General features: G+C 50.8%; 12 protein-coding genes across 12 annotated transcripts; 7 read left to right on the top strand and 5 right to left on the bottom strand.

Moving 5' to 3' along the window:
* Window positions 1-181: 181 nt before the first annotated feature.
* Window positions 182-2,690, bottom strand: K489DRAFT_383283 (glycosyltransferase family 15 protein). The gene is made up of 2 exons (XM_033605561.1): window positions 1,096-2,690; window positions 182-1,026 (listed from the first exon to the last, which is right to left on the bottom strand). The coding sequence occupies exons 1-2, from the start codon at window positions 2,287-2,289 to the stop codon at window positions 670-672; spliced, it is 1,551 nt and encodes a 516-aa protein (XP_033456752.1). The 5' UTR covers window positions 2,290-2,690; the 3' UTR covers window positions 182-669.
* Window positions 2,691-2,955: 265 nt separating this feature from the next.
* K489DRAFT_383284 (Apc13p-domain-containing protein) lies at window positions 2,956-4,023 on the top strand. The gene is made up of 2 exons (XM_033605562.1): window positions 2,956-3,272; window positions 3,368-4,023. The coding sequence occupies exons 1-2, from the start codon at window positions 3,270-3,272 to the stop codon at window positions 3,746-3,748; spliced, it is 384 nt and encodes a 127-aa protein (XP_033456753.1). The 5' UTR covers window positions 2,956-3,269; the 3' UTR covers window positions 3,749-4,023.
* A 742-nt stretch (window positions 4,024-4,765) lies between these two features.
* K489DRAFT_372967 (glycoside hydrolase family 3 protein) lies at window positions 4,766-7,019 on the top strand (the record flags this gene model as incomplete). Its single annotated transcript, XM_033603381.1, has 3 exons — window positions 4,766-5,043; window positions 5,098-5,276; window positions 5,332-7,019. The coding sequence occupies 3 exons, from the start codon at window positions 4,766-4,768 to the stop codon at window positions 7,017-7,019; spliced, it is 2,145 nt and encodes a 714-aa protein (XP_033456754.1).
* Window positions 7,020-7,161: 142 nt separating this feature from the next.
* On the bottom strand, window positions 7,162-8,141 carry K489DRAFT_57215 (uncharacterized protein). Its single transcript, XM_033608729.1, has 2 exons — window positions 7,763-8,141; window positions 7,162-7,699 (listed from the first exon to the last, which is right to left on the bottom strand). The coding sequence occupies exons 1-2, from the start codon at window positions 8,037-8,039 to the stop codon at window positions 7,305-7,307; spliced, it is 672 nt and encodes a 223-aa protein (XP_033456755.1). The 5' UTR covers window positions 8,040-8,141; the 3' UTR covers window positions 7,162-7,304.
* A 381-nt stretch (window positions 8,142-8,522) lies between these two features.
* Window positions 8,523-10,159, top strand: K489DRAFT_362176 (uncharacterized protein). Its single transcript, XM_033602649.1, has 4 exons — window positions 8,523-8,614; window positions 8,698-8,922; window positions 8,982-9,508; window positions 9,571-10,159. Exons 1-4 carry the CDS (start codon window positions 8,597-8,599, stop codon window positions 9,953-9,955), a joined length of 1,155 nt encoding a protein of 384 aa, XP_033456756.1. The 5' UTR covers window positions 8,523-8,596; the 3' UTR covers window positions 9,956-10,159.
* Window positions 10,160-10,479: 320 nt separating this feature from the next.
* Window positions 10,480-12,572, top strand: K489DRAFT_433867 (alpha/beta-hydrolase). The gene is made up of 3 exons (XM_033608540.1): window positions 10,480-10,985; window positions 11,041-11,163; window positions 11,213-12,572. The coding sequence occupies exons 1-3, from the start codon at window positions 10,691-10,693 to the stop codon at window positions 12,505-12,507; spliced, it is 1,713 nt and encodes a 570-aa protein (XP_033456757.1). The 5' UTR covers window positions 10,480-10,690; the 3' UTR covers window positions 12,508-12,572.
* Window positions 12,573-12,869: 297 nt separating this feature from the next.
* Window positions 12,870-13,799, bottom strand: K489DRAFT_372971 (uncharacterized protein; the record flags this gene model as incomplete). Its single annotated transcript, XM_033603382.1, has 2 exons — window positions 12,870-13,154; window positions 13,275-13,799. The coding sequence occupies 2 exons, from the start codon at window positions 13,797-13,799 to the stop codon at window positions 12,870-12,872; spliced, it is 810 nt and encodes a 269-aa protein (XP_033456758.1).
* Window positions 13,800-14,516: 717 nt separating this feature from the next.
* Window positions 14,517-16,787, bottom strand: K489DRAFT_325235 (RCC1/BLIP-II; the record flags this gene model as incomplete). Its single annotated transcript, XM_033601818.1, has 2 exons — window positions 14,517-14,657; window positions 15,030-16,787. 2 exons carry the CDS (start codon window positions 16,785-16,787, stop codon window positions 14,517-14,519), a joined length of 1,899 nt encoding a protein of 632 aa, XP_033456759.1.
* A 654-nt stretch (window positions 16,788-17,441) lies between these two features.
* Window positions 17,442-20,458, top strand: K489DRAFT_396147 (MFS general substrate transporter; the record flags this gene model as incomplete). The annotated part of the gene is made up of 6 exons (XM_033606866.1): window positions 17,442-17,964; window positions 18,036-18,145; window positions 18,199-18,280; window positions 18,401-19,070; window positions 19,092-19,329; window positions 20,361-20,458. The coding sequence occupies exons 1-6, from the start codon at window positions 17,633-17,635 to the stop codon at window positions 20,456-20,458; spliced, it is 1,530 nt and encodes a 509-aa protein (XP_033456760.1). The 5' UTR covers window positions 17,442-17,632.
* Window positions 20,459-23,172: 2,714 nt separating this feature from the next.
* On the top strand, window positions 23,173-23,715 carry K489DRAFT_412436 (uncharacterized protein; the record flags this gene model as incomplete). The annotated part of the gene is made up of 1 exon (XM_033607930.1): window positions 23,173-23,715. The coding sequence occupies one exon, from the start codon at window positions 23,173-23,175 to the stop codon at window positions 23,713-23,715; it is 543 nt and encodes a 180-aa protein (XP_033456761.1).
* A 427-nt stretch (window positions 23,716-24,142) lies between these two features.
* On the bottom strand, window positions 24,143-25,676 carry K489DRAFT_325004 (uncharacterized protein; the record flags this gene model as incomplete). The annotated part of the gene is made up of 3 exons (XM_033601801.1): window positions 24,143-24,524; window positions 24,578-24,946; window positions 25,000-25,676. 3 exons carry the CDS (start codon window positions 25,674-25,676, stop codon window positions 24,143-24,145), a joined length of 1,428 nt encoding a protein of 475 aa, XP_033456762.1.
* A 1,585-nt stretch (window positions 25,677-27,261) lies between these two features.
* K489DRAFT_57423 (uncharacterized protein) lies at window positions 27,262-27,795 on the top strand. Its single transcript, XM_033608730.1, has 2 exons — window positions 27,262-27,304; window positions 27,415-27,795. The coding sequence occupies exon 2, from the start codon at window positions 27,440-27,442 to the stop codon at window positions 27,677-27,679; it is 240 nt and encodes a 79-aa protein (XP_033456763.1). The 5' UTR covers window positions 27,262-27,304; window positions 27,415-27,439; the 3' UTR covers window positions 27,680-27,795.
* Window positions 27,796-27,953: the final 158 nt, after the last annotated feature.

The raw sequence follows: 27,953 nt of genomic DNA on the forward strand, positions 1-27,953 counted from the left end.
ATTCTACTTCTTCTGTCTCGACCAAAGGACACGCTCGCCCCCCGGAACTCTCACGCCACATCAAGCAACGCTCGAGAAAAGGCAATTTTTTCTGGACTCACCGGCAAACCTTCATCAAGGCCACACCTTTTTGTTACTACTACTTTTTGGAAAAACCAATGCGATATGACTTTTTGACGACCACGCGCGCTGGGCATGATTTGGTCGACAATCAAACAACTACAAAAACCACGTGTATACTACACATTCTCTCTCTCTGTGAAATCCTAGATAGGCAAAATTCTCCCCAAACAAATTCTTAATAATTTTCTGGCGACGTTTCTGAGATTGACTTCGTCTGAGAAATCCTTGCCGTCAAAATTGCATTCATACATGGATGGCTTGCACAGATGCCTGTGGGAATATTGTAAAACGTGAGTGACGCGATCGCGAGAAGAGAAGAAAACATGAAGAACGTGATGGGTAAAGGAGGGCTTCTGCTTTTCGCGCAGCACCGCCTGGGAGGAAAAACAGGCCTTCAAGATGTGGTATTCTTCCTAGTAAAAACGCCATTTTCCCCCATCCACCTCTCATAACACCGACGTCAGCGACAACCACGACAGCAAATCGACGATCGCAATCATCTCTTCTCCTCTTCCCGCAACACGACTGTACGTGAGCGGAGAAATTTCACTTCTCCGGGCCCTCAGGGGTAATGTAACCACCAGCGACCTCGACCCATTCCGGGATACAACTACCCTCTTTGGTCTCGACCTCGACGATATCCGTATCGCAGCGACACCTACATCCGACGCCATTCTCCTGCACCGGGTCGGGCTTGGCCCAGTAATCATCCTCCTCTTTCCGCGCTTTGGCATCCTTGGTGGTCTTTTCCAGCCAGGGGATGTGTGGGAGTTGGCGGGCGGGCGCGTTGGCGGGACAGTGCTGGATGGTGGTGTGGCGGTAGCCGTAGTCGCGGAAGTAGTGGACTTGTTTGATCGAGAGGAGGGCGCCGGCGGCGAGGGAATGGATGGGGGCGTCACCCCACTGCAGAACCGCACGTTAGCTCGAAGTGTACCAGAGAATTTTACTTTTTCTTTGCTCTTCTCAACTTACTCGTTCCATCCAGAATCCGCCGGATTTGTCCATCATGTTGAAGAAGTCGTTGTATTCCTGGCTTCGGAACCAGTCCAGACGCGCGATTTCAAAGTTGGACCAGAAATGACACATGTTGTAGACTTCACCTTCCATAGCTTCGGGATCGATGTCCGGCAACGGTGCTTGTCCAGGCGGATAGTGCTCTTCCTTCTTCTTCTCCTCTTTTTTGTAGTCCTTCTTTGGCGTTCCATCCTGGTTGAAACCTTCCTTGGGCTCAACAAACATCTCCCAGAGTCCTTGCGACTTCTTGTTGTATTTGCGTTTGTACGCGGATGCATAGCGGAAGATGTTCGGCACCGTCTCTTTGAGCTCCTTCACAGCAATCGTAAAGCCGTAAGTTTTGTTGTTGCGCTCCATATAGACGAAGGGATCGTAGGTCATGTCGCAGAAATATTTAATCTCCGGCTCCACACGCCAGTACCAATCGTACTTTTGTAGCAATTCGTGCTTATAGAAGAATCCCGAGTAGAACCGACACATGTGGTGGTACGACTCCATCCCGCCATACATAATAGCTTGATCCCCTTGCTTTCGAATTCCCTCTTTTGCGACATTCGCGTCCGTCCAGTTCGGGAAACCCCAGTGCTCGGGGCCAATTTTACCAAACTCGACGGTGGAGCTGGTGTGGTTTCTGACGGTCTCTTTGAATGTGGTATTGAACTCTCCGTCGTTCAAGAACACATATGGATAGTTGAACCAACGGTTGAAATGCCGCTCCATGCTCTTGAGACTTTCAATAACACCATCCAACTCCTTGTTCCTAGCTAGGACGACAAATACAGCATTTGCGCGAGGGCCTTGCGCGTTGACGACGGGATCCGTGCAGCCTGTCGCGAAGACCTTGTCGTGCTTCTCGTTGATTTTGCGGATCTCGGGCGGTGCGCCAGCTGAGATCAGCCTTCCGCCTCGAGCTGAAGGATTGCGCACGAGGAAGACGATCAACACCAACAAGATCAATGGAAATAGTAGCACCAGATATAATGGAACGCTGAACTTGCTGTTCCCTCGTAGTCGTATCCGCCTTTTCAGGAATGATAAACGCGGCGACATTCTATCTGAGCCATCTTTTGCGGATGAGTTTTGTAAAGATTTCAGCGAAGGTAGTGTCTGAGACGCTGGAAACCGCTTCTTTATCCCATCGAATACGGCCATGATGGTGTGACGGGCCCGTCTGGGCCAATGTGAGGCGTTTTCGCAGTCGTGGGCTGTTCAATGAAGGCGGGACTGTGCGGCCGCAAGTCGCCTGAGGTTCCTCACTGGTAGAACAGATGCAGGTCGCGTGGTGCAAGACCGCTGACGGAGAAACTGGAGATGCTTTGCGTGGAAGAAGGGGTCGATTGATGTGATGATGTGAGCGCAAGAGAATACGAATGCGCTGATGAGATGAGTGAAGGTACGGTGGTGATTTATTATGGGATAATGATAAATGTCAGATCGTCGTATTCGCAGGGTTCAACGATTGTTGACAAATCCCCTAAAGCCCTTCGGAATGGCAAGCACACGCGGGCTGAGCCGCATACATCACCGTGAATTGCGGCGTCGTGGGTAATTTTAGCCATTATGTATACATACATACGGCTTTCCATACCGGTCCACATTGTGTCAGAGAGCCACGGGCATTAATCAGTGCAGAGAGTTAAAACTTGAAAATTGGAGATAACCCTTGCGATTACGAATGAGTTCAATTCTCACAGTACCTAGGTAAGTACCTTGGAGGCATATGGACGCGATGTCACGTGGCCAAGCTCATGGTAATACACACTAAGTAGTAAGACATGACGGAGTATTAATAGTGTTCAATTAAATTTCCTTATGAAAATTTCCTTATGATTGATTATTCCGACTGGTGTTGGAAGCTTGCATGCTACTTGTAAATTTACTTGCGACGACTTGGCCTTGGCGATCATTTGCGGCAGTAGAGACCATTGAAATGCGGGTTGAGTGAGGAGCTTGCTTCTTGATGTTACCAAGGTACTGACCAGCTGACATACACGACACGGAATTTGAATGGCGGAACATTATATATGTTGCGAGCAATTGAAGACGACTTGATTCTGTCCGCTACGAAGCTGTAGCTACTACCCACCTGCACCTGGTAATCTGTGAGGGAAGGACGGATTCTCATCTCCAAGATGGTGAGAGCTGTCATCATCGCCTCGTCACCTCAGGTGGGCATGCACAGAAGCGGACAACAAAGCTGACGGGAAGAATTTCCCCTTTGGATTGGTAGTCCCGCGACGCGTCGTTCACATACCTCCATCTGCACTCATCCCATCACGCAGGCATGCTCGAGGATTTCGCTCGAGTCAAACTGCCAGCCGAAGAGATCGACGTACCAGCAAAGCATCAACCCAGCAATCCCGACGATGAAGATGACATTGTGCCAGATCAGCACGCGGCATTTGGCATTCAACGCGCCACGCAGAAAGCGCGTGAACCCGCTTGGCGTGATTTGGGGTTGGACCGTTTGATGACGGATGGCCCGCCGGAGAGGAGATCAGACACGGGATCGATGGCGAACGCGGCATCGGCATCGTCACCAGCGGCTGGAGGTCCCTCGTCGGTGCAAGACAGTCGTGTTGGGAGTGCAACAAGGACGACTTTGAGGTAGTTCTCTTGCGGTCCAATCTTCAGAGTCAATCCCGAAATGACATGCACAAACGTCATGCTTTATGGAATAGTCAAGTTGGAATTTATGTACTTGTCAACGAGCCACACCATATGCCGGGGAAGACGTGAACGACCGTTCGCTTCGCGTTGGTCACCGAGTTGACTCTGAGCATACATAGCCAGGTTGGAGGACACTCGATCTGTGGATAGGATACATTCTCTCCTCTGCCATGGGGTAGCAGACAAAATTGTTGTATATTTGTTCTCTGCGACGCCGGTATAGTTCCTGGCAAAGTCTACCGATGATGTTGAACGTCAGAGATATACAGTCGCTGCGTCCCGCCAACCATCACGCGAACACTTGCATGCAGCATGACGGCGATGAGGGTATGTGTTGTAATACATGTAAAGAACCAACCTTGGAACCTTGGAATGCTTGCTCCGCACCCTCGGCGTGCGCCTGAGAACGCGTCGACACGAGGAAGGCACCAACCACGGGCGGGAGGTTCGGCTTGGCTGAGATTGGCAACGCGACTCTGAGACTCTCGCTCTCCTTGTGCGTCATCATCGATTCTGCCCTACTGCAACCTAAATGACAGTCTACGGCCATGGTCTTCTCCGCATTCCCGGCGGATTCTCCAAGCTAATCCCTCCCCAGTGAAGCTAATTGGCACTCCTTGGAGAGTCTAATTTTATTCCCATTGTCGTCTTCGCACTCCCGTCAACAACATGTTCAGTCGCTGAAATCAGTGGGCATCTTCATTCGTTCTTTGTCCAGACACTCTTTTGAATATATACAATAACTGGCCGTCATCCTTCATACAAGATGAGGAGCCAGTCGCTGTTGTTGGCGGCAGGCCTCGCGGTCTCGGCTGCGGCTAATGGTGTTTGTACGCCACCTCCTGCGCGTGTTCATCGAGCGTCCAAAGTCGAATAAAGATCCGTACTGACGATTTTGACACTCTCAGCAATTTCTTGGGATGCAGCATACGAAAAGGCTGCCGCCCTGGTTGGCAACATGACCCTTCTGGAAATGGCCAACATCACATACGGTTTCTCCGGCGCTGGCCCTTGTTCCGGTGTGAGTGGTAGCATTCCACGTTTGGGCTACCCGGGAATGTGCTTCCAGGACGCTGGACAAGGTGTTCGCGGACAGGACGGTGTCAATGCCTACCCTGCTGGTCTTCACGTTGGTGCCAGCTGGAATCGTGAATTGGCTCTCGAACGTGGACAGTATCTCGGTGCCGAATTCAACCGCAAAGGTGTCAGCGTGGCCTTGGGTCCTATGGTTGGCCCGTAAGTTTTCAAAGACTCCACGCTGCTTGTTGCGCATTGCTAACAATGCGCAAGTCTCGGTCGTGTTGCCACTGGTGGACGGCTATGGGAAGGCTTCGCGTCCGACCCATACCTCTCCGGTCAGCTGGTGATTCCCACCATTCAAGGCATGCAAGAAAATGTTGTGGCCTGTGTGAAGCATTTGGTTGCGAACGAGCAGGAGACCAACAGGTCGACATCGTTGACCCACCCAGGTATGCGCCACTTCTTCGCAGTGACAAGACATCCAGACTAATCTTGGACTCGTAGGTGGTCAAGCTGTATCCTCCAACTTGGATGACAAAACCTTGCACGAGCTCTACTTGTGGCCCTTTGACGACGCTGTTGAAGCTGGCGTTGGCATTGTCATGTGCAGCTACAACCGTGTCAACCAGACATACGCCTGTGAGAACGAACATCTTCAAAAGGAAATTCTCAAGGGCGAACTCGGTTTCAGAGGTTTCATCCTATCAGACTGGAATGCTCAGCACAACGGTCTCTTGTCCGCCACCTCCGGTCTTGATGTCGTCATGCCCACCTCCTCCCTGTGGGACAATGGCCAACTTGCTGGTTATGTCACGAATGGCTCGCTCCCACGAGCTGATCTCGAAGACAAGGCTCTTCGTATCCTCGCCACCTGGTACAAATTTGGCCTGGATACCAACTCCACAGCAGCAGCGCTTGGTGCCGGTCAAGTCAGCCCGCTCACCACACCCCACGAGTTTGTCAACGCAAGGGACCCGGCGTCAGCACCTAGCATTTATAAGCAGGCTCAGGAAGGCCACGTCCTCGTCAAGAATGTCAATAACGCTCTTCCGCTCAAGAAACCGCGTGTCCTGTCCATCTTTGGCCAAGATGCTTTCCCACAGACTACCGCAACCCCAATTCTTTTCGCTGGATTGGATCTTTTCAGCTACAATTTCCAGTCTCTGATTCCGGTCATCTTACAAGCATATGCGTATGGTACTGCGACTCCTGGCACCCTCAACGGTACTTTGACTGTCGGAGGTGGCAGCGGTGGTAACACAGCGCCCTACATCAGCACACCTTGGGATGCCATCCAACAAAGGACCATCGAGGATGGCACCCAACTTTTCTGGGACGCCAGCGGCTCTACTGAGCCAGAGGTCGTCGGTTACAATGACGCGTGTCTTGTCTTCCTCAATGCTTTTGCTAGTGAGGGCTGGGACCGCCTCGATGGTCTTACCGACCCTGCTGGTGATGCTCTCGTTTTGCACGTCGCGAGCAAGTGCAAGAACACTATGGTCTTCATTCACAACGCTGGTGCTCGTCTCGTCGATGCTTGGGTGGACCACCCTAACGTCACAGCTGTCATGTTTGCCCACGTTCCCGGTCAAGATTCTGGTCGTGCCATTGCATCTTTGATCTACGGTGATGTCTCGCCTTCTGGACGCCTTCCCTACACCGTCGCCAAGAATCAATCCGACTATGGTAGCCTTCTCTTCCCTGTTATCGGCGCGCCTGACAACTTCGACCCACAATCCAACTTCACTGAAGGCGTCGAGATTGACTACCGTTCTTTCCTCGCTCGCGACGTCACCCCGAGATACGCTTTTGGATACGGACTGACCTACTCGACTTTCTCATACTCTAACCTCACCGTCGAGGCTAACGGCGCCCTGGAGCACAGCCATGCGCTCACCGACAATGTCATGCGAGTTACAGCATCCATCACCAACACTGGCAAGGTCACCGCTGCCGAGGTTCCTCAGCTTTACTTGAGCATTCCCGGTGCTTCGACTAAAGTCCTCCGTGGTTTCACCAAGACTTCTCTCTGCGCCAACGTTACTGCAGAGGTTGAGTTCCTCCTCCGCCGGAAGGATTTGTCCCAGTGGGACGTTACCACGCAGAAATGGTTCGTCCCCAGCGGTGATTTCACCGTTGAGATCTCCAAGTCAGTCCTGGATGTCCAGCTGACGGCGACCTTCACTCTTTAATCTTGTCATATACATGCATACTCATAGCATTTAATCATACACACATGGAGCTTTGGCTTAACGATTCTCACAATTGATGATCGGCGTAGTGTGTCTGTGATTGCGCAGAAACAGTATGACACTAATACGCTAGTGGACCGTACGATACAATCCTTAATCTTATACTCATACACATACAGGCTGTCTGCTACATTTCAGCTATTCGAGTGCCATTGCGCTGAGCTTTGCCCAAACCTTCTACTACTCCGGTGTCCCCGGCTTTCGCATATGCCCGTATGGCGGCCGCTAATTGCTGCATTCCGGCGCCACTCGACAGACGAGCGCGCAATGCCCGTCCTTTTCCTCCAGCAGCTTACCATCATCGGTCCAGTGGCCAAGGACTGTGCCATCCTCATCGACAAAGTTGTGATCGATGGTCGGAAATGCAAACTTCGTTTTTGTGTGGAGGATGTATTTGAACACCCAATGGTGCCGATCCACCTCGTTGGGCACGAAGGACTGCGTCATTGTGGCTGGACCAATGCCATGGGTGGTGCATGCGGCCGGTGCTATTTCTTCTGCCGCGTTATCACGGTCTTCATGAGTCCCTTGCGCGTTGTCTTTGAGAGCGTTGTCGTCAACCTTGCGGTCTTGGCGTTTGATGTCGCCGGTTGCATCTTTGCCAATGCCTGTACCGTTTTCTGTGGAAGAGCACAAAGATCAGAACGATTCATCAGCTGACCTGTCTCGCCTTCACGACTCACCACGCTTTCTTGGCCCATGAGTGTGCACGGGCTGGTCCCGTTCGTCTATGATGCCATGCATCATTTCGTAGTCCTCAAAGTAAGCTCGATACTTCCTGCGCGCATACGACAACTTCTCCCATGGCACGGCCGAATCGACGCGGTTGGCCTCCTTGTAGAACGCTATCTCTTCATCCTCGTCTTCGTCGTATTCAAAATCAGAAACTCTCTCATCTGCCTCGGGAGAGGCCTTTGGTGGTGGTGAGGCGATCATGGGACACGAAGTGCGCTCCGCCATGGTCGTCGAGTATTATCCACTGCTTTGTGATTCTGAAAGGATTGACTGCATTGATGTGGGAGGGAAAACACAAGGACTGCTCTCAGAGCTGACGGGTTGCAAGCATACTTCAGTGTTATTTGCGCATGTTCCATGTAACATGCCTATCACTTTCTTTCACCAGGCGGACGCAAATCACGGTGTTACTTGACGGGATGCTCGCAGATGGTTACGTCCTTTCAACAATCTCCGTGCTTTTCTTTGTTGAATGTCAGCACAGTGCGAAGCAGTTACCTGTATTTGCATCCCACCACCAGAATTCACATCGCTCTACATTCATATGGCGGTATAAGGACATCCTTGACATTCCAAGATTGTCATGTAGTTGTCGGACTTGAAGCCCGAAGACCATGTTTCAGACTTTCTTGTAACCCTAGTACCGAGGTACACCTGCGTTCGGTACCGCAAGTTGATTTGAAGAACGAAAACCTCTCCTCCTATCATGCGAGGCCTGTCTTTATTTATTACACATCCTTCCTATCCCATGTATCGTAAGCGGTGAGGTTCGAGAGCCCAGCATGGTGAAATCGTTTGTTGTAAGTACTTTCTGTTTGTTCGCGACCGCAAAAATCAAACCACATTCCTGAGCTGGGTCACTTACGCCTTTCTGTGCACATAGATCGCCCTGGTGGCAGCGATTACATCGGCAATCATTTATTCGAAATTACCTTTGATCTCGATTCTTTGGAATAATGCTCCCGGTCGCCTTCCACAAATCAACACGCTCAAGAATCATGAAATAGTCCATGTTAACACCATCAGGAACTGCGAGGATGCAGTGCTCGCTGATGGGTTTTTGATTGCGAGTTGCGATCCTTCTCGTGACACCTGGAACACTATCATGGTATGACCGAAAGCATAGACTGGTATGGGGATGCCCACTTTTTCTAACCATTGGATCAGGGGACCCTTGTCAACTCTTCATCCACTGAGCAGACCGGACTATACTTCCTCTCGACTAAATCCGCCAAGTCCACGCCAGAGAAGATCAAGCTGCTTGATTTTCGCCCCGAGCCGAGCAACTTCCACCCTCTTGGCATCGAGTATCACAATGGAAAGATCTTCCTGTTGAACCTGGCAGTCAGTGGCCCGAAGATCGAGATCTTCAAGCTGCTGGCGAAGGACCGCGCAGCAACTCACATTGCCACTTTAGAGAATCCTCTGGTTATTGCTCCCAACAGCATCGCAGCAATCAGTGACACCGAACTTATAGTAACGAATGACCATTACTTCCCGGCGTCTTACAGTCCAATTCTGAACCTGCTAGAGACCTACACGGCTCTCCCGACAGGAAGCGTCATCTACATCAAGCTTGATCCGAAGGGCACCTCCATCACCGAGAGCAAGGTTCTGACGAGGCTACCTTTTGCCAATGGAGTCACGCTGTTGAATGCAACCACAGTCGCCATATCAGCTCTTACCAAGCCAAGGTAAGGAAATATATGGATGCTAGCTTCGTACGCGTCACAGACAAAGCTAATCGTGCTTCCAGTATCGAGCTCTTCGACATCAAGCGACTCTCAAGTGGCAGCATCAACTTTATCTCTACCAAGTCAATCCCAGTGGGCTTTCTCGTTGACAATCTCTCCGTGGATGGCAATGGCAAATTGCTCGCCGCTGGGCATCCATTCCCACCTGCCTTGGACAAGATCGCCGCCAATCAGCGATTTTGCCTTGACGTAGAAGCTGCTTCTGACCCCAAATGCAAGTTTGACCGGCTGAGTTGGGTAGCGGAATGGAGCGAGGCGGAGGGCGTCAAGAATCTGCTTGTTGGAACCGACTATGGTACCTCAACGACGGCACTTCGCGATGTCAAGAACGGAGTCGGCTTCGTCACTGGTCTGTACGAGAAAGGACTCCTTCGATGGACGGAATGAGCAGACTATGCGGCAATGCCATCTCCGCAGCAGAATGCATAGGTAGTCCTTCCTTCAATTTCAACATGATGGGATGATGTGCGAATATCTCTTCGTATTGCATGTATGGCTGAAAGTAGTAACATGACACGCGACCTCGGGGCTAGAGAAATAATTCTTCCCAAGCCTCAACGGTGACGCATTACCCGTGAGTGGTGCCGACGCACGTTTATCTCGATCTAAGCCTTGTCACAGGTGTAGCATAAGCAGCTGCTGTTGTATATACTATATAGTATGCGATGGGCCCCTTCAAATCAATGTTGCGAGACAACAAACATCAAACATGTCGTGTCTTCGCCTGCAATTTGAACATGAAGTGCTCGTGTGCTGGGGCGCAACCCCGCAAAATGATGTCGGCTCGGAGTCCAGCCCCTGCATGGATGACTGAACGCGCTCGGTTGCTAAGCCTCAAAACTGGTTAGACTCGGACTGTGCGCGATATGTTCAAGGCAATGGCTTTTTCGATTGCGCTCGAGCAATAGACACGAGATAGACTTCGCGACCATCGTCACCTCCACGACCTCGCCGGGCCTCTTCTGTCCTTGGCTTCGACCTGTCTCTACCTCGCGCGACCAATGGGTCATACAGTCATTAACGTGTCTACCGGCTGAATGTCATCCGCTCTGCGGACGTCTCTACGCTTTTCGCGCCTCCGTTGCGGCTCACTTCCATCAAGACATCTGCTTTAATTTCTTCATGATCAAGATGCATTCCGAGATGCTTTTCTCTTTATGGGCCTCGTTCGCCCTATTTGCGCATACGATTGCACAGCATACAGATCCTGGAGCGCCTACCGCAACGATTGATGCAGGCGTCGTCATTGGCAAAACGACACAATTACCCGCGGCTACAGCTCCAGTGAATCAATTTCTGGGGATCCCATTTGCGAAAAGTCCGCCGAAACGATTTATGCCAGCAGAAAAGCCAGACCGGTTTTCAGAGCCCATAGTTGCCACCAGCTGGTCTCCTGCATGTATTCAGCAATTTGTTTGTAAGAATGGCCGCCCCGTGCAGATCTCATCGCCTGCGTACTGATAGATTCACAGACCCAGAGATCGTCTCCAACTTTGCAAAATTCATCTTTGACAATCCCAGCTCGAAGGAGAGCGAAGACTGTTTGTACTTGAATGTATACGCTCCATCTTCGCCTCCACCGCCGGGCGGCAGAGGTATGTTCACAATCACTGATGCATCGTGTATTCGACTAATCATTTTTAGCTGTCTTATTTTGGATATACGGCGGCGCCTTACATTTCGGAAATGCTGGAATGCATTTCTACGACGGCAGCAACTTTGCTGCCTATGAGGATGTCATCGTCGTGAGTGCCAACTACCGGACCAACGTGTTCGGATTTCCTGCAAGCCCGGAGATTCCATTAGAAAAGCGCAATCTAGGATTTCTTGATCAGCGACTTGCATTGGATTGGGTACAGCGGAACATTGCTGCATTCGGCGGCTCACCGAAAAAGGTCACGATATTTGGAGAATCTGCTGGTGCATGGTCGATCGACGCCATGCTTACTTCATACGATTCGAAAAGCAAACCGCCATTCCGAGCAGCGATACTCCAGAGCGGGCAGATTTCGTACAAATACATGCCACAGAAGAGTTCGGTTCCTGCATGGAAGAAACTTGTGACTGCTTTGAACTGTCCCGGATCGCACGAGACCGATCTGGCTTGTGTTAGTGCCGCCAATGCGACGGAAATCCGAAAGATCATCAGCGAAGGTATTATCGAATTCAACCCAGTGGCCGACAACAAGACTTTGATGTCATTTCCTGCTGCTCAGCGTCTCAAGGGTGATATTGCATTCATCCCTGTTCTTGGCGGAAGCAACAGTCAAGAAGGACGCGTCTTTGCGCTCACCACAACAAACGCTTCTGCTTTCTTGGAGGCACAGGGCACAGTGGATGGCTCGATCATCAACAATTTAGTGCGCAACATCTATCCTTTGAATTCGCCTCTCGTTGGAAGCACAGATTACGACCAAGCCGCCCAGATTCTCACCGAAATGGTCTTCCAATGCTCTCAAGCACGATGGGCCAATGACACCGCCATGATTGGAATCCCTACATGGCGGTACTACTACAATGCCACTTTTCCCAACACACAACCCTGGGCAAATCTCGGTGTGTTCCACAGCAGTGAGATTCCAGTCGTCTTTGGCACCTACGCCGCCTCGAACACCACGACACAGGAATACGCGCTATCACAATTCATCATGGGAGCATGGGCAAAGTTTGCGAAGAACCCTCTCGGTGGTCCGGGCTGGAATCCCGTTGGGTCCGGCGCTCCCGGATGGATGATAGCCGGCGATTACGGCATGGCCACGGCGGGCTTCCTAGTCGCCGAGAACAGCACCATGAACGAAGGCGGGCACAGCTTAGGTGTCCTTGGAAATCGCGGAGGGAATATGGGATCGGGCGTGACGGTGATTGATCAGAATGAGGTCGACTTTCGCTGTCATGTTTTCGACAGTGTATACGCGACCTTTAACACACCGCCGACTTAGATATAGGATAGATCTGTAGGCATACGCGGCTTCTGCGGTTCTTAAATGAGATATGATTGAAACCTAAAATATTTTGATGCAGACCTATTTCTTTCATTCTGAATTTTGTGAGTCGCGCAACGATGCAGTGCCTTAGATAATGGCCTACCTGCAACTCGGGGGTTTGTCTCACGATTACGAAAATCAATGCGGACAGTAAGAACAGACACAAATACGTCTGCCGAATCATACTCCGACCTTCAAGGTTTGATTTGCGGCCTGACGAACATCTTGATGAATACCAACATTGATACGCATACAGAGAACCCTGAATTCTAGACGACTTGCGATCAAAAGCCAGAAGTCAACTTTTGAGAGGCAAGTCAAGCAGCCTTTGTAGGCCTGAAACTGGTCGTTCCTCCCTTGGTGCCCGCTCCATTCATCGTATCCGTTGAGCCGATGACTCCTCCTTTTGAACTGGTAGAGCTTGGGACTCCTTCTTTCCTGATCATGGCTTCAGGTGCTTTATCCTTTGTGCCTTGATCGACCAAGTTGCCACGCTCAATAGCTGCTTTGCGACCGGAAAATGGTAAGGCGCTTTTGAGCCTACTGCAAAGTGTCGATTTGCGTCGGACGGCATGTGATGTACAGTGGTCGCTTGCAGGCTCCTGAGACAACGTATCACGGTATCAATCATTTGGATTTCACAGCATGCCGAGATGTTTTGAGCTCGCTGGTCTGGCAGGTTGTTTGACTGTGCTGCTGTTGCTGACCTTTGGCGAACCTACGTTCGTCTTGACACTGACAGATTGTTTGACGGGATTGCTGTTGCCGGCCTCTGACCATCCTATGCCCGTCTTAACACACGTTTTTACCGGATCCGCTTCCTTGGGAGAATCATTGGACCCGGCTGCTTCTACGATTGTGCTTAGCGCTTTGGTCGGACTGCTCGGAGATGTGGTCTTATTTTCTCTCTTGACTTCTTCACTCGGCATATGCGGCTTCCGGGTGCAGGCTGTGGCGAGGAACTTTTCTAATTCACATCGCAGTTCGCGATATTTTGAGAGCTCGGCACGGCATTCATCGAGCTGTCGGGCCATCGTCGTCTTCTCTATCTCGAGCTCGGTGACTTTCATTTTTAAGTGTCTTTTGACTGGATCTGCTGAAGTCATCGTCACGCCGTACACCGTTTTGACTTCCACGAAACTTGCGAGTATCGCTTTGAAATTCTCGATTTCGCATGTCGATGTTTGCACACATCCCTTCATCTCCTCCAGAGCTTCTTGCATCACCTTCGCCGCATTACTATACATCTTGTCGTGAGTCGCAGTGGTTTCGCATTTTTACCGTCCGAGACCAGTTCTAAATTCGCCAACCTCTTTTTGCACGCGCCGGAGTCCTTACGCGAGACTCGCGAGACTCGGAGGTCACGGCAAGAGGCGAGGCTGTATCGATGTGCTTGCCTCCGACATGGTCTGAGATGGTTACCGATCGTTTGGAGAGGGCAGGTAGGTTCAAAACAAATGCGGTTACCGAAGCGGAAGGCAACTCATAAGTATTGAGCGATTTCCCCTGAAGAGTTCCGAAGCAGACAAGGCTCGATGGCCATCGATCCTTGTACGCACATGTCAAGTGAAACACGTGGTGAAGAAAGATACTACGCCTGGGCCTGAGTTACGGGCAATGTTTGCATGTGATTCAGCGCCACACCTCCAGCGACTGTCGCGGAAGTGAATTCGATTCTTGAATCATTTCTAACTCAGTCAAGCCGCGCATTGGCGTAAGCCTGCTTTATCTTGTCCAGTTCTCAAGAATTGCGATTCTTTGCGACATTGACAATTTTGTACTAATGCCCGCATGTTATTCCGAAAAAGAATTGCCGGCGGAATCAGGATGTGCACATTTGCTGTACGAGGGGTCGCTGCTGACTGAGGAAAAATATGCGTTTCACACTCGATGGGAAAGACATTGTGTGCCAAGTGGTATTTGAGTTGTGAGTTCCGTCGAACATGCGAGAAACTTCTAGGTCCTTATATCCACTCATCTTCGTGGAGCTTGAACTCCGGACGACCATGTAGCCACTCATCAAACGTAACTTCGCCCGGCATCTCTTCTCCACTTTGAAGTCGAAGTCGAGGGAAATTATGGTCCTTCCAAACATAAGGCACGCCCTCGCGAGAATGTGCCCCATCTGTGATATACGCATCTTCGTCTTGTGCGACGACCTGACTTGGTGGCGGATCGCCAAAACGAGGAGGCAAGGCGTTCATCGTGCCATTGTTTGGCGGGTCACCATAGCGAGGAGGCAAGGCATTTACCATGCGATTGTTTGGCGGATCGCCATAGCGAGGAGGCGTGGCGTTTGTCGTTGCGTTATACGGTGGAGCGCCAATGAAATATCGACCATAATCGGCTATCGTGTCGGTCCAGGATGCTTCTCGTGCAGTGGAACTTCCTGCTTCCGACTCTGAACATTCGTTCTCCTCCTTAGACTCTGGCTGTGAAACACCTGCCTCTTGAGGTACCTCCCATCCCTGTCGTACTCGGGAAGCTAGATCGTCATTCTTCAAGATCAGAGCTGCTGAATGCCATCCAGCTGCCGCTATGCTGAGAGCAAAATATGCGCACAATCCATCATCGTCCTTGGAAGGTGCTGCAAACCGGTCCCAATCACGGCCTTGCTGCTCGATCCACTCGCTCACTTCACCTTGACATGTCGTATCAGCTGATCCCAGGGCCATTCGTACTCTCTCTGCGGATTCGCCTGGGTCTGCTCCTCCAGCGGTAATCCATCTGATCCAATCGCGCTTCTCTGGTTCGAACCAGACTTGTCTTCCGGTTGTGTAGGCGTGTTTGACCAGGACGCCATCCTGAGGGTTGTTACGGTCGTTGCGCATTCCGCGTAGTCTACTTTCCGGGTTGCCGTTCCCACCAAGCCCAAGAGCGCCGCACATCTGTGGTTCTTTTCCGTAGCTTGTAATCTTCCCGGAAGAGTGAAGGGCCTGAAAATGGTAGTCTCCAAAAGCGACGCTGATGACACCGCTGTCTTGTAACGCCGGGATTCGATCAAAAACGCGTGTTGCCCCGGGAAATACACCATCTACAAGATGCATGATACGGTCTTGGTCGCTGGTGAGAACTTGACCAGAGCGAGTAAAGACTGCGAAATTGCGAAATGAGCCTTGAACTGACGTTACGAACGACGAGTTCGCATCGTTGCTCAGAGACGATGTGGGTATGGGGATCTGAATCTCAACAGAGGAGCTTATCCTCCGCTCTGTATTTCCCCAGTCGACTCGTGCAGCATAAAGCTTGCCGAGATCTGTGGAGAATAGGACAAAATGATCAAGTAGGACGAAATCCAATACTTCACCTACCGTCTCAGCGAGAAGTCGACTTTGATCGCTGGGCTGAGTGAGGCGGCGATTATAGTTACTGTACTCGATAACCTCGCTTTCCATAATCAGTACTGCCTCGGCTCGGGCGCCATCTCTGACCGCGTCGGGGGTCCAGACGACAATACCAATCCCTTCTAGTAGTGCAGCGCTGAGACTCCATCCAGCAACAACTTTTCGGACTGTACCCTCTGACCGCGACCCGTCTTCGACCAGGGTATGAGCGACGAATCTGACATACAGTCCTGGTTCTCTGATGTCATGCCAACTATAAATGCGTCCAGAATCAGATAACCCGAGGACATGTGAGCGCCCAGCAGACATTTGTTTGATCATTTTGTGATGAGGCTTCACATTCGCAGGAAATCCCAACGCGGTAGGTTCAAGACAAGGGTTTTGAGGATATCGGCTGCCATCCATCTGTCCTACAGAATAGAGCACCCCTTTATTGTTCAACGTTGTAGTAGACCAGCCGCCGCATTGTAGATCAGATATAATGCCAAGAGACTCCGTATTCTCCATCTTCCCGGGCCAAGCGATGTGATCTGAATGTCTGCCGAAGTGTGGGTTTCGAAACTGCAAACGCGGATTGTGCATTCGGGCTCCACCGGCGCGAAACGAGTGTCCAAGGCATCCCTTCTCATTGTTTCCCCAGGAGTATACTGAGGTTTCCTTCAACATTCTTTTGTACAATTTGAACCAGCGGACTCCATCGGCTGCCGCTACGGGTTGATTGGGAACACGGAAGTCGTGACGCGTCTGTCCAGACCAGTATACACTATCGTATAGGAAGGTGGACTGATGAAGCGAAGAGCATGTCGCAAGGAAATTCAGGTAATCGGCGGGTTCTAGATAAGGGAAGATCAAGCGGAGCACCTCCACGGGCAGATCGAGTATGACCGTCATCTCCGGCTGGGTAGCAAATGAGATGAGGATAGGTATGAGGACAGGAAGTCAGGAGATCGTGGCGATTATGCTCGAGGGCGTAGGCGAAGGCGAAGGCGAATGAGTGAGTTAATCTCGAGATGAGACGTGAGATGCGATCAAGGCAGGAGAGAACTTGAGTTGACCAGGAATCAGTCGCACTGTAAAAAGGTTCGTGATGTGATTATCAAGCTATCGTAAGGATCAATACCGAGAACTAACCCAGGTTGTTCTCGAAACAAGGATATTCGTCGAGCGATAGGCATGTATCCTGCTGCGATCCAAGGTTGCAACAAATCGATGTGTGGTTGCCTACCCAACTGGGCATGGATAAGACAAAGGCAATGACGTATGTATGTCTTGCCTGAGGCAACCGTCAGCTGATTGCAAGGACGGGCTTGTTAGCCTCAGGTTTCTGACAATTGGAAGTCCCTGGATAAGGGCTGCAGCCTCTTCGAAAGTTTTGCGGCGAGGGTTCCATTGGAAATATCATTACCCGGACACCGGATGAATGGCTGGCGGGCTTTGATGGCAATGAAGGCAAAAACGAGTCATACAATAGTAGGTAGTAGAACTCTCTTTGAAACTTTTCTGGTCTACACTATCAGGTCTCTTTCGGGCTACTAACTCCGATCTCGGCCTATGGCCTTGCATGAAGATCCCGATTATCCGAATCGCCGCCACTTGACTGTCCAATGTGATATCCACATTTTGTCGACAATGGCGGTATTAGTCATTGTTGTAGATGTCCATCGCATTTCCTTTGGATGAAGTTTCTTGGTCCCGTTACTCACGATTAGAATGATTTCTGAACTCGTTATACCTTTATGAACATGGGTTCAACCAAAGAGGAACACGAAGAGGCCGAAAAGGTCGAACCTGTGGTGAACCCAACCGACGATGTTGAAAGCCAGAAATCACTGGGACTACAACGCGTCTCGTCTCGCATATCAACACACGATGCCGTTGCCTCGCATGATAGATATCACGAACAAGGTGATGAAGTCTATCAAAAATTCAGTTCCTCTAGAAAGAAGATCATTGTCGTCGTCGTGGCGTTTTGTGGTTTACTTTCACCAATCTCTTCGACCAGCGTAGTCTCTGCGGCGCCGGAAGTAGTATCGACGTACCACACGACTGGTACAATCTTCAACTTGAGGTGGGCAATTTTCTGAGCTTTGTGATGCTATAGCGATGTCCATGAGAACATCACTGACATTCAATATATAGCAATGCATTATATCTGTTCTTCATGGGTCTATCTCCTCTTGTCTACGGACCAGCTTCACAGGCATTCGGGAGAAAGCCAATCATGTTATTATGTGCGGTAACGTTCACAGGTACGACGATTTGCAAGGCGAAGAGCAACATCATTTGACGAGATATCAAACAGTCTTCAGTATCGCCACCGCAGTGGCGCCCAATCTTGCATCATATTTTGTGTTTCGCATTCTCACTGCGTTTCAAGGAACCTCGTAAGTTGTCAAGTACCGTCTCTATACAAGAATGACCAATAGAGACTTACTGCCTCCAGGTTCCTCATTGTCGGTACGCATGGGTGTTTCCATTGCCAGCTCCAGAATCACGCTGATTAGTTGGGGTTTAGGATCTACTGTGATTGGTGACATATATGCCCCTGTCGAACGCGGCACTGCCTATTCATTCTTTTCCCTTGGAACACTTGTCGGCCCTGCATTTGGTCCGTTCATCGCCGGACTAATCGTGACCTACCAGTCTTGGAGGGTCATCTTCTACTTCCAGGGTGCACTCGCAGCCGTTGGAACTCTGGCCATTTTTTTCCTGCTTCCGGAGACGATCCATCAAAAACGATCTGATGAGCTTGCGGGATTGACCAAGCTTCAAAAAGCCGGCCGGATATGCTCCTGGATGAATCCGATTCGCGTCGTCACGCTGCTACTACGACCAAACTTGCTCATCGTAGGACTTGCGAGCTCTGCATTAACCTGGAATATGTATGCGCTCCTCACGCCGATTCGCTACGTCCTTAATCCGGCGTTCAACCTCACGTCGCCTCTGCAGAGCGGATTATTCTACCTGGCTCCAGGATTCGGCTATCTTTTCGGTGCATTATTCGGCGGTCGCTGGGCCGATAGAGTTGTCAAGAAGAATATCGATCGCCGTGGAGTCCGGATCCCAGAGGACCGCCTACGTTCCGCATTGACCAATCTGGGCTTGGTCACGCCCGCCTGCATGTTGATTTATGGCTGGTCGATCGAAAAGCAGTTTGGAGGGATAGCGTTGCCGGTTATCACGATGTTCATTCAGGGAGTTGCGCAGCTTTTCTGCTTCCCGAGTCTCAATACCTATTGTTTGGACGTCATGCCAGGGAGATCATCGGAGGTCGTGGCGAGCAATTACTTCTTGCGCTACACTTTTGCGGCCGCTGCCTCCGCTGCTTGCTTGCCGATGATAGAAGGAATCGGCGTCGGGTGGACGAACGTTGTATCGGCTGTGTTCGTCATGGCTGCAGCTGGAGGGGTCTTAGCAGTGACCATCATTTGGGGTCATCGCGGAAGGATTACGCCGACTTCGAACGTGAATTCGTCGACGAAAAAATGACGCGGGTAGACGATGGTATGGATCGCATAGAGATCGAGGATCAACGTAAAATGAAGATAATTTTCTGATAGTGCAATTGTCAAAATTGGAATTCTTGTCCAGAATACACAAGATCGTATTTGACGCCTGGAATTCGGTGACTTTTTGACGAGATCAGCGCTGATTCGACCGCATCGTAGCGGTTGTATCGTTCTGGGTACGCTGGGAGATTCGAACTATTCCGAAACACGGGAAATGGAGTACTACATCTGGGTCGTCATCTCGCGCAATGGTCGCGTCTGCAAAAGCATCGTGCATGGTGATCTCGACCAAGAATGGTCTCGCTGTGCCGCTCAATCTATCTTCCAAAGCGATGAGACGTTTCAATGCACTGGCACAGTCCGTGGTGGTGGAATCTGGATAGGTGGCCGTGAATTTTCCAAAGCCATCGCTGACCTGCTCAATCATTGCGCGATCGCTGTGATACTGGTGAGCAAGAGTATTGTCGGCACCCAGACAGAGACTGTCGATATGAACCAACAATAGACATAGGGCTGCCATTACTGCTATGTAATCAATGATTCGGCAGCCTGAGTTGAGTTTGTTGAAGCTGCGAAGGGCGACGAACAGCGTGAGAATCTCTCGCGATGCAGTGACACATGTCACGCGCGCATATTCGTTGCAGACGCCTCCAGCGCTCGATCGCAGCATGAAAGGATGGTGGAGTTGAATGAGGAGATTGTAATGTACAACCTGGCCAAAGATCCGCCCTGTATTCCAGAGAAGAGTATTCGAATCTGTTTGAGTCTGATCGAGAATCGGCAACAGCCACCATGTGCTAGGTAGACTTCGTGCGGCCCTCTGAAGTTCAAAATCGATAGCACGCGTGACAGCGATGTCGTCAAGACCCAACGTCTTCATATTTCTTTCAAGAACTCGGGCAGCGGCTACGCAATGAATCCGTTCAAGACGTTCCATAGGCTCATTGACCAATAGAAGCGATTCGGACGTCATGTTCGCATCAGCACATCCTGGGGTTAGACCAAGGAGAAGGCTCAGGAATCGTTCCAGGAAGACGATGCGCAGCCAGATAGATTTCGGATGGTGTGGTAACCCAGTGTCCAATATCTGACATTGAGACCGACTCAGACCTGTCATCTGGGCCACGCTCATAGCCCTGCGGGCAGTGATCCAGCTCTGTCGAAGATTTCCAAGGTTTGCATGGTACACGCTCTCGATCATGATGCATTCCACGGCTTCCACGCTACCGAGAAACTCATCATTGGTAGTAACATGATCAATCGCAGCCATGGCCAAAATCCGAGATAGTTGCGATGGCGGTATCGATAGCTGTTCATCTCTGTGATGTAGTCCTGGATGCACATGCTGCAGAAGGGTGGCAAATATAAGCATGTAGCGGGCGAGCACCACGGGATGAGATCCAACATCCGGCATTGCTGAAGGAGAGAATGACGATTGTTTATCGCTCGATGGCACTAACGTGTATGGCAACGTCAGGATCTCATGCACCAACATCGGATACTGCGGCATGGTCTCCTGTATCATTTTGATGTCCTCCTTGGTAGGCAGCGATTTGTAGAGTAATTTGGAGATGCGGTCACAGTCACTGAGTGCTTGACGAGATGGCTGCCGGACCTCGTTATCGTCATGGAGCAGTGTAGCTGTGATTTGACTTGCTGTTGTATGGATGGCCGCTGTCTGATCTGTTGGTGCCTGACCAGGTTTTGCTTCTGAGAGGTTGTTTAAAGAGCGGGACCGAGCTATCGGCGATACAAGTCCCAACCGCTGAGGGCTCTGCGCCTCATTCTGTGATCTCGCCAATCCTGTTGGGGGATTCTGGCTGGTGCAGCGAGATCCACGCCGCATACAGGCATTGCATGCTGCTGTGCGATTGGCGATGTCTTCGAAGACACATTTCAACTTTCGCCGTCTGCATTCCGAGCAGCTTCGCATCTCTCGACGGTACGAAACAGGGTTCTTCTTGGCCTTTCGCACCGTAGTGACATGTGTCATTGTCAAACCAGGTTCATCTAGGATGCTTTGGCTCACGGCGGCATTCATTGCGATCGAAGCTTACTCAGTAGTGTACTAAGTAAGCTTGGGTCCATCCAGAACTTGGACTTCACACGCCGGACACTTGCTTTGCATATTGAGGGCCAGAGAGCTGACTATCTCAGACGACGGCCATGATCAACATGGTGGAAGCCACGATTGATAGCTTTGACTTAGGATTGAGTCGCTTTGGCGTCTCGACAGATGCGCTTGAACAACATAAGCCCGAGAGTCGTTGTATTGGACGATTGGCGCAACCTGATATGGAAATGGTGCTTTCCACGATGTTGTGATTGTCGTTCATTTGACCAGCCGTGCTGACGCATGCGCCGTCTGAGAATCGGTCGCGGCACTACTGTGACTCAATAAAAACGAGTTTATCCCCTCATGGTCAGAAGTTGAGAGTTGACCGCATTCAAGGTGCGGATTTCATATTCGTCATCGGAGCAAATCTTATCAGGTCAGTCATCAGCCCGACTCGGCTTTTATTTCTGTTATTTCCGAGATTACTTGTTGGCAAAGTCAATCGTGAATATTCGACCTTTTGAGCTTGGAATGGAGTAGAGTAGATGGATTTCAACATCCATGTACATGCTGTGATAGCAAATTCTTTCTGACTGTATTCAATGCTATTCTGTCTTTACCTAAAGGGCTCGTGGCAGCAGCGGAAGAACAAGGCTTGTGACTTCAATTCTTGAACCTTTGTGCGCGCCAGGATCGGGTTCAATATTTGGCAATCTCCAGATCGATTCTGAAGCAGTGGTCGCGGGATTTAAGTGTGTAACATGGGACGTCATGGGTGCAGCGATGTACTGTTGGCAAGCATCAATCGTGACTAGGTCAATGGTACCATCACATCGGTAGCTGTGCTCGACATCAACACATCTGTCCAGAACTTGACCAACTCAAGTATTCGAGGAGATAGCAAAGGGGGTATTCTCGTCGTGTGTATGGTCATGATATCCGTGTTTCAGATTCACCGCAAGTCGCGAGATGGGCTTGATCGTAAGCCCGCACAAGGCTCCCAAGGTAGTTCAATCGCAAGTGAATGATGAAACGCTGCTTCAGAGTCCTTTTCATCGCTCTCTTACGTTTCAGTAGGTATGGACACTCCTCCTGCACAGTCGACATCACTTCACCTGGGCATTCTTCAATTCTTGGGCTTTTGGCCTGCTCTCCGGGGCTCACAGATTGCGTTCATGACCAACTTGCTGGCCACATCGGCTACATCGCTCCCTGACAATTCTTGAATATCATCTCAGTGATGCACGGCCTTTCCGAGAGAGACCAATTGTCAGCGTCTGTTCCATTTGTCCATATCTCAAATCTTCAAAATGCGCCCTTTCAAGCAGCAATGCCACAGGCTGTGGTTCCCCAAACTAGGGCGAGGGATAGCTCGCAGGAAGGACATGTACACATTGGGTCCTAACCTTCCAGTAGCTGATCTCATGCCCAAAAAGATGTATTCTTTCGAATATCATCGTTCGACTGACGAATACTTTGGCACAAACAGATGTGGTCCGTCGGAGAGCACAATCGTTCCGCAGGTTTCCCCCGCCGGCAATCAGCGGCTTAGCGCTTCCACTGTCGTCCCACGGCGATGATGTAAGCCCAGACGTTGCGGATGCACGTCTGCTTCAATACGATCACACTCGATTTGATGCGCCTCATCCAACGCGCAACAGTACTCGGACACCCCAAGAAACCCGACCAAACATTTCTGACGAAGGAAAAAATGAGCGACCCAGCCCTCCCAGCCCCACCCAACGACGTCGCAGAAATAGATCTCATTGATGCTTCCTTGGTCTTCCCTCACTTCACTTCCCAGACCGCCTGGACCTTAGGGAATCTGCTGCGCACACGGCTCCTCGCATTTTCGCGGCCAGCGGTCATCGACATCAGCCTCTCGCACGGGAATCACTGCCTCTTCCACGCGACGACACACTCGGGCACGGCGCCGGACAATGACGTGTGGGTAGCGAGGAAGCGCAAGACGGTGCTCCGTTTTGGGAAATCGACGTGGTCGATGCAAACAAAGTTCCGGGGCAGCGAGGCGGAGTTTGCGGCCAAGTTTGGTCTCGGGGCGGAGAGCGCGGGCGAATATGCGATTCATGGCGGCGGGTGGCCGGTGCGGGTGAGGGGTGTGGAGGGTGTGGTCGCGGTGGTGGTTGTGTCGGGGTTGAAGCAGGAGCAGGATCATGGGATAATTGTGCAGGTGGTGGCGGAGTTGTTGGAGGAGATCAGCGTGGAGATGGGAGAGAAGAAGAAGGAAGATTGATAAGTGGTGAGCACCGGACGATCAACATGGCACGAGCGAAAGGGAGGAGTATAATGAACAATAAAGTCGTTAAGTCGTCACTTATCCTAAGCACCCACCAGGAAAACGTCTGGGGGCATCTTTCCTCAATTCAGAATTTTGCCTCTGAGCGGAGAGCTGTATCAAAGCCGTCGATTATTACAAGTCATAGAAGTGGTTCGGACTGTCAAGTTACACATTCCCAGTCCTCTGGCGTCGCTCGTGCTGCTGTGCGCGGGCGCCCAGAGACGATTGAGCTTTGTCAAATTAGCAATCATGAAGTCATCAGAAAAGGTCGAGGGTCCAAAGGAGCATGTCTGCCAAATGTCTGTGCAAATAGGAGATGCTCGTCAAGACTAGCCGGCACAAATAGATGTTGGTCTGAATGCTCGGGGATGCTTGAGATTCCTTACAGCTCCTTTTTCAAGAAATGTTCTGGCGAGTGAGTCGTCTCATAATCCACGTGGACATAGGCTCGCTCAACGTCAGGAAGACTTTCAAGCTTCATCTGCAGCTCCTCGGCGACATCGTGAGTCTCGCGGAGGCTCATGTCCTGGTCCATAACGATATCGACCTCGACAATCAGACGCGGGCCAGAATGCCATGCGCGCACAGTGTCGAGGGAGAGCACACGTGGATCGTGAGTCATTGAGATGTAGGTGACGTGTTGCAAAAACGAGGTGTCCGCAGTCACACCGATGAGCAGCTGAAACTCCTGGTAGGCAGTGCGAAGCCAGAGGAATGAGATGAGCACGGAGAGGATGATAGCACCCATAGGATCGATCCACCATCTAAAGCAGTATCGTTAGAGCAGAGCAAATATCAAGAAGTACGCGTTCTTTACCTCAATTTGCTTCCCAAAACACTTGTCATCAGACCGAAACCATTGATGAATAGGTCGTTTCGGTGGTCCTCCCATAGGATGTGGATCTGGCTGTACTTATTCCTGAGAGCCCAGCAATAGAGGAATAGACCAAGCTTGGTGACAAATGCGATGCCGACGGCGACAACAGAGGGAACGTGCAGCTTCCCTTCTCGATCGCCTGAAGTGGCAAGATCGCGGATTGATTCGACGATCAAGATCAGCGATACCGATGTCATGATGAAACAAAATGCAATGTTGCCCGCAGTCTCCAGGCGACCCTTGCCAGACGGGAACCGACGAGCATCAACCCGGTTGACAGCGCGATTGCACAGGATCAATGTGAGATTGCTGAAGCTTCGATTAGCAAGCGAACATAGTGGTCAACTCCGCAGAATTCTCACCTGCAGGGGTCGAAAATGGCGTCGGCCATGGTGGTGAAAAGCGACAAACTCTGAGATGAGGCTGCACCATACACCTGCAAAACAGCAAGAATAACATTCGCGATGAAGCTGCCATTGACAGCAATCTTGAACTGCAGAGCATCGGCTCCTTGTTCCTCCTTTGCTTGAGCAACGTGATCATCAACCGAGGTCAACAAACGTTCAATCTTGTCATTTTGATCCTCGTAAAAATTGATTATCCGCTTAGACCGCCACTGATCTTTGCCTGACGATACCGGTGCACAAATGGAACGCTTCTCTTTAGTGTTCGCTTTGGCGCGCTTCTTCTCCTCGTCGATGTCCTTGAAGCCACCTCGTAGACCGTAGGGGTCAAGAGCAGCTTCGTACTGTGGAAGACTATTCTGGCGTTCGACGTCGTTACGCCCCGCATCGCTACTGTTGCGATGATATGTTGGTCGAGCGACAGGGTCATGTGAGATCGAGTCGTTGGCAGCCTCGACTGCGGTTGCGCTGGCCGCTGCTGGCTGCTTATCGGCCTTGTACTCAACAGTGTGGTGGTGATGGTGATGGTGATGATGGTGCCGTATGGATGACTCGGACCCGGATGCGTGTGGAGTGGAGAAAGGCAAAGGGCGCAGAGAGATAGCGTTATGTAAATCTGGATCCGTGCGACTCATTTTGGCTGGACGATGCTCGAGGGCGCGTCGAGGCAGCTGAGTGGTAGAGTATTGTATTCGCTTCTTGAAGGGGGGACTCAAAAGCCGTCCAATTCAATCGGCAGAGCGCGCGAGGATAATAAATATTGGCGGCGGCGCCGTTGAGTCGTTGGCGATCAGATGATGATGTTCTATTCGACGCTGATGACTAGCACCAGAGACCGGAAGGAGGAGTCGCACTAATAAGAAGGAGGGGAGGAGCTCAACAGTAGATGACTGTGACAGAGAAAAGAGCAAGAGCGATGAGGAGAATGTTGAAGGAGGAAAGGTACCTACATTTCTATGGTACTTACGATACCGTATCAACCTTGGAAATGTTGGAGATACTTTGTGATTAGAAATGTGATATTGGGGGCCAGATGCGCAGGCATAGGAGAGGAGACGAAACAAGGCCAAGCCACGCCTAACAGTCGCTTTCCGAACGACATGGGACTGGGCGACGGTACAAGTCTTTGCACAGACTGGTAGTTCACGTGTTTGAACTTTCTTTCGGATCCTGATTGACGCGAAACCATGACCTGGTATGTATTTCTCCCATGACATGAACTTCGGAAATGGCTGAAATGAGACTCTTCTCATCCGAAGATATCTGATCATCAGATTGGCCAAGGGGATAAGGTTCCCTGCCAAGCGGAAGGACGACCAACACTTCCCAGATCTGCCAGGGAGATGGATGCCCAGGTGCCGATTGAGGGGATCGATGCTAGTGAAGTGGAGGAAGCCAGAGCGTGCAGAGGTCTCCACCGCGCGCGCAGGCCACCGAATAGGGCCCAAGTGATTGACGAGTGTCGACCGCCGCGCGCTGTGTGGGGGCGGCGGAGACGGAGACTGCAGAGCGAAGCAAGAAGGACAAAGAGTGGGAAACTGCGGGAGATGAATGCCTTTGGCGTGGAGAGATTGCCGTCGGAAGGGGTGATTGTTCGATGGAGTGGAGTGTGCGAGGTAGAATAATAATTTTGGAAGAGAAGACGGGATCCCATGCATGTAAATAATGAATGTCCATGCATGTCCGGGAGCCAAGCCGATGGACACAATCGACGCGCCGACGTTGATTTATTACAGCGTTGACAGATTCATCATCATGTTCACTCCAGCGCGGTCATGGCCATCGCGGTGATTCGGAAACGCTGAGGAAAGTCACGATCGTGGAACAGCCATCGGTCAAATTGAGCAGGACGCCCCGATAACTTATCAGATACTGACGCTTCCTGATGTTTGATGATTGACAAACTGATACTTCCACGGAATTTCTCATATACCCAGGACGGTACCTTTGAACACAGAGACCGCCAGCCCATCGTTTTTATCAAACCCTCGAGTCGTCCCGTCCAATTTGACCGATGCCTGAAGCCGATTTCTCCCGTCACCTCTTCAGTAACCCTGATCCTCTCATCATTATAACCCCAACCCTAATGTCAGGACGATCCATCCATCCATCCACGAATCCATGGATTTCTCTTGCAACCTTTCAAGGTAGGAATGGATACTTATTGCTATCGTAGGGCACATCGGTTATCCAACTTGTGTGTCACGGAGGCAGCTGGACGGTGACTCCTCCATGGGTCGTGTCATGTCGTAATACGTTGAAGGTAAGATTGGGCAAAGCCGGACACATGCAGCTTGTGGATTTACGACGATTCGTGCTGTCTAACTGACACAATATTGCCGACACAGGTTGACACAAATAGTGATCGAATAGTAGATTTCTCAAGATAGTAGTAGTGATGAAGCGACCGACAGGCAACACACAGAGAGAGAGAACAAACACGACTCCAAGAAAAACAATGAACGCCTCGTATGATCCCCGAACAAAACCCCGATGTGAAACAAAAGTGCCCGCATCGACAGAAACTGAGCATCCAAGAAAGCAGCGGCATCAAAGAACACCGGAAAAGCAGAATGACAAAATCCTAACCAGAAGACCGAAAAGCCCAACACAGACGCCGCTATGTCCTTTTTCATGAAAAGAGTTGTTCAAATGCCTGATGATATGGTAGAAATGAAAGAATTACCCCTTCGTCTTGCCTCCCCAGGATTCCACGCAGTGATACTGTCACCGCTCGATGCTCCGTCCGTACTTTCCTGAGGAGGCCTCCTTGTATGCTGATTAATGATCACGATGGTCGTATTGACGACAATGTTGACGGTAGAGCGAGGGTGAAAAGTCGCCGAGCCGAGCGTTGGATGTGCAGGGTGGTCAACAGTGTTGGGCAATGCTGAAGAGTAATGGCACGATGA

Source organism: Dissoconium aciculare, assembly GCF_010015565.1.
Source record: "Dissoconium aciculare CBS 342.82 unplaced genomic scaffold K489scaffold_12, whole genome shotgun sequence".
Lineage (NCBI taxonomy): Eukaryota > Fungi > Ascomycota > Dothideomycetes > Mycosphaerellales > Dissoconiaceae > Dissoconium > Dissoconium aciculare.

Coding starts and splice junctions, on each gene's coding strand:
- K489DRAFT_433867 (XM_033608540.1), top strand. CDS start 10,691: ATGATCAAGATGCATTCCGAGATGCTTTTCTCTTTATGGGCCTCGTTC. Junction 10,986..11,040: donor ATGTATTCAGCAATTTGTTT/GTAAGAATGGCC, acceptor ATAGATTCACAG/ACCCAGAGATCGTCTCCAAC. Junction 11,164..11,212: donor TCCACCGCCGGGCGGCAGAG/GTATGTTCACAA, acceptor AATCATTTTTAG/CTGTCTTATTTTGGATATAC.
- K489DRAFT_57215 (XM_033608729.1), bottom strand. CDS start 8,039: ATGGCGGAGCGCACTTCGTGTCCCATGATCGCCTCACCACCACCAAAG. Junction 7,700..7,762: donor TCATGGGCCAAGAAAGCGTG/GTGAGTCGTGAA, acceptor GCTCTTCCACAG/AAAACGGTACAGGCATTGGC.
- K489DRAFT_383283 (XM_033605561.1), bottom strand. CDS start 2,289: ATGGCCGTATTCGATGGGATAAAGAAGCGGTTTCCAGCGTCTCAGACA. Junction 1,027..1,095: donor GCGGATTCTGGATGGAACGA/GTAAGTTGAGAA, acceptor GCGGTTCTGCAG/TGGGGTGACGCCCCCATCCA.
- K489DRAFT_57423 (XM_033608730.1), top strand. CDS start 27,440: ATGAAGCGACCGACAGGCAACACACAGAGAGAGAGAACAAACACGACT.
- K489DRAFT_362176 (XM_033602649.1), top strand. Junction 8,923..8,981: donor ACACCTGGAACACTATCATG/GTATGACCGAAA, acceptor CCATTGGATCAG/GGGACCCTTGTCAACTCTTC. Junction 9,509..9,570: donor TCAGCTCTTACCAAGCCAAG/GTAAGGAAATAT, acceptor TCGTGCTTCCAG/TATCGAGCTCTTCGACATCA.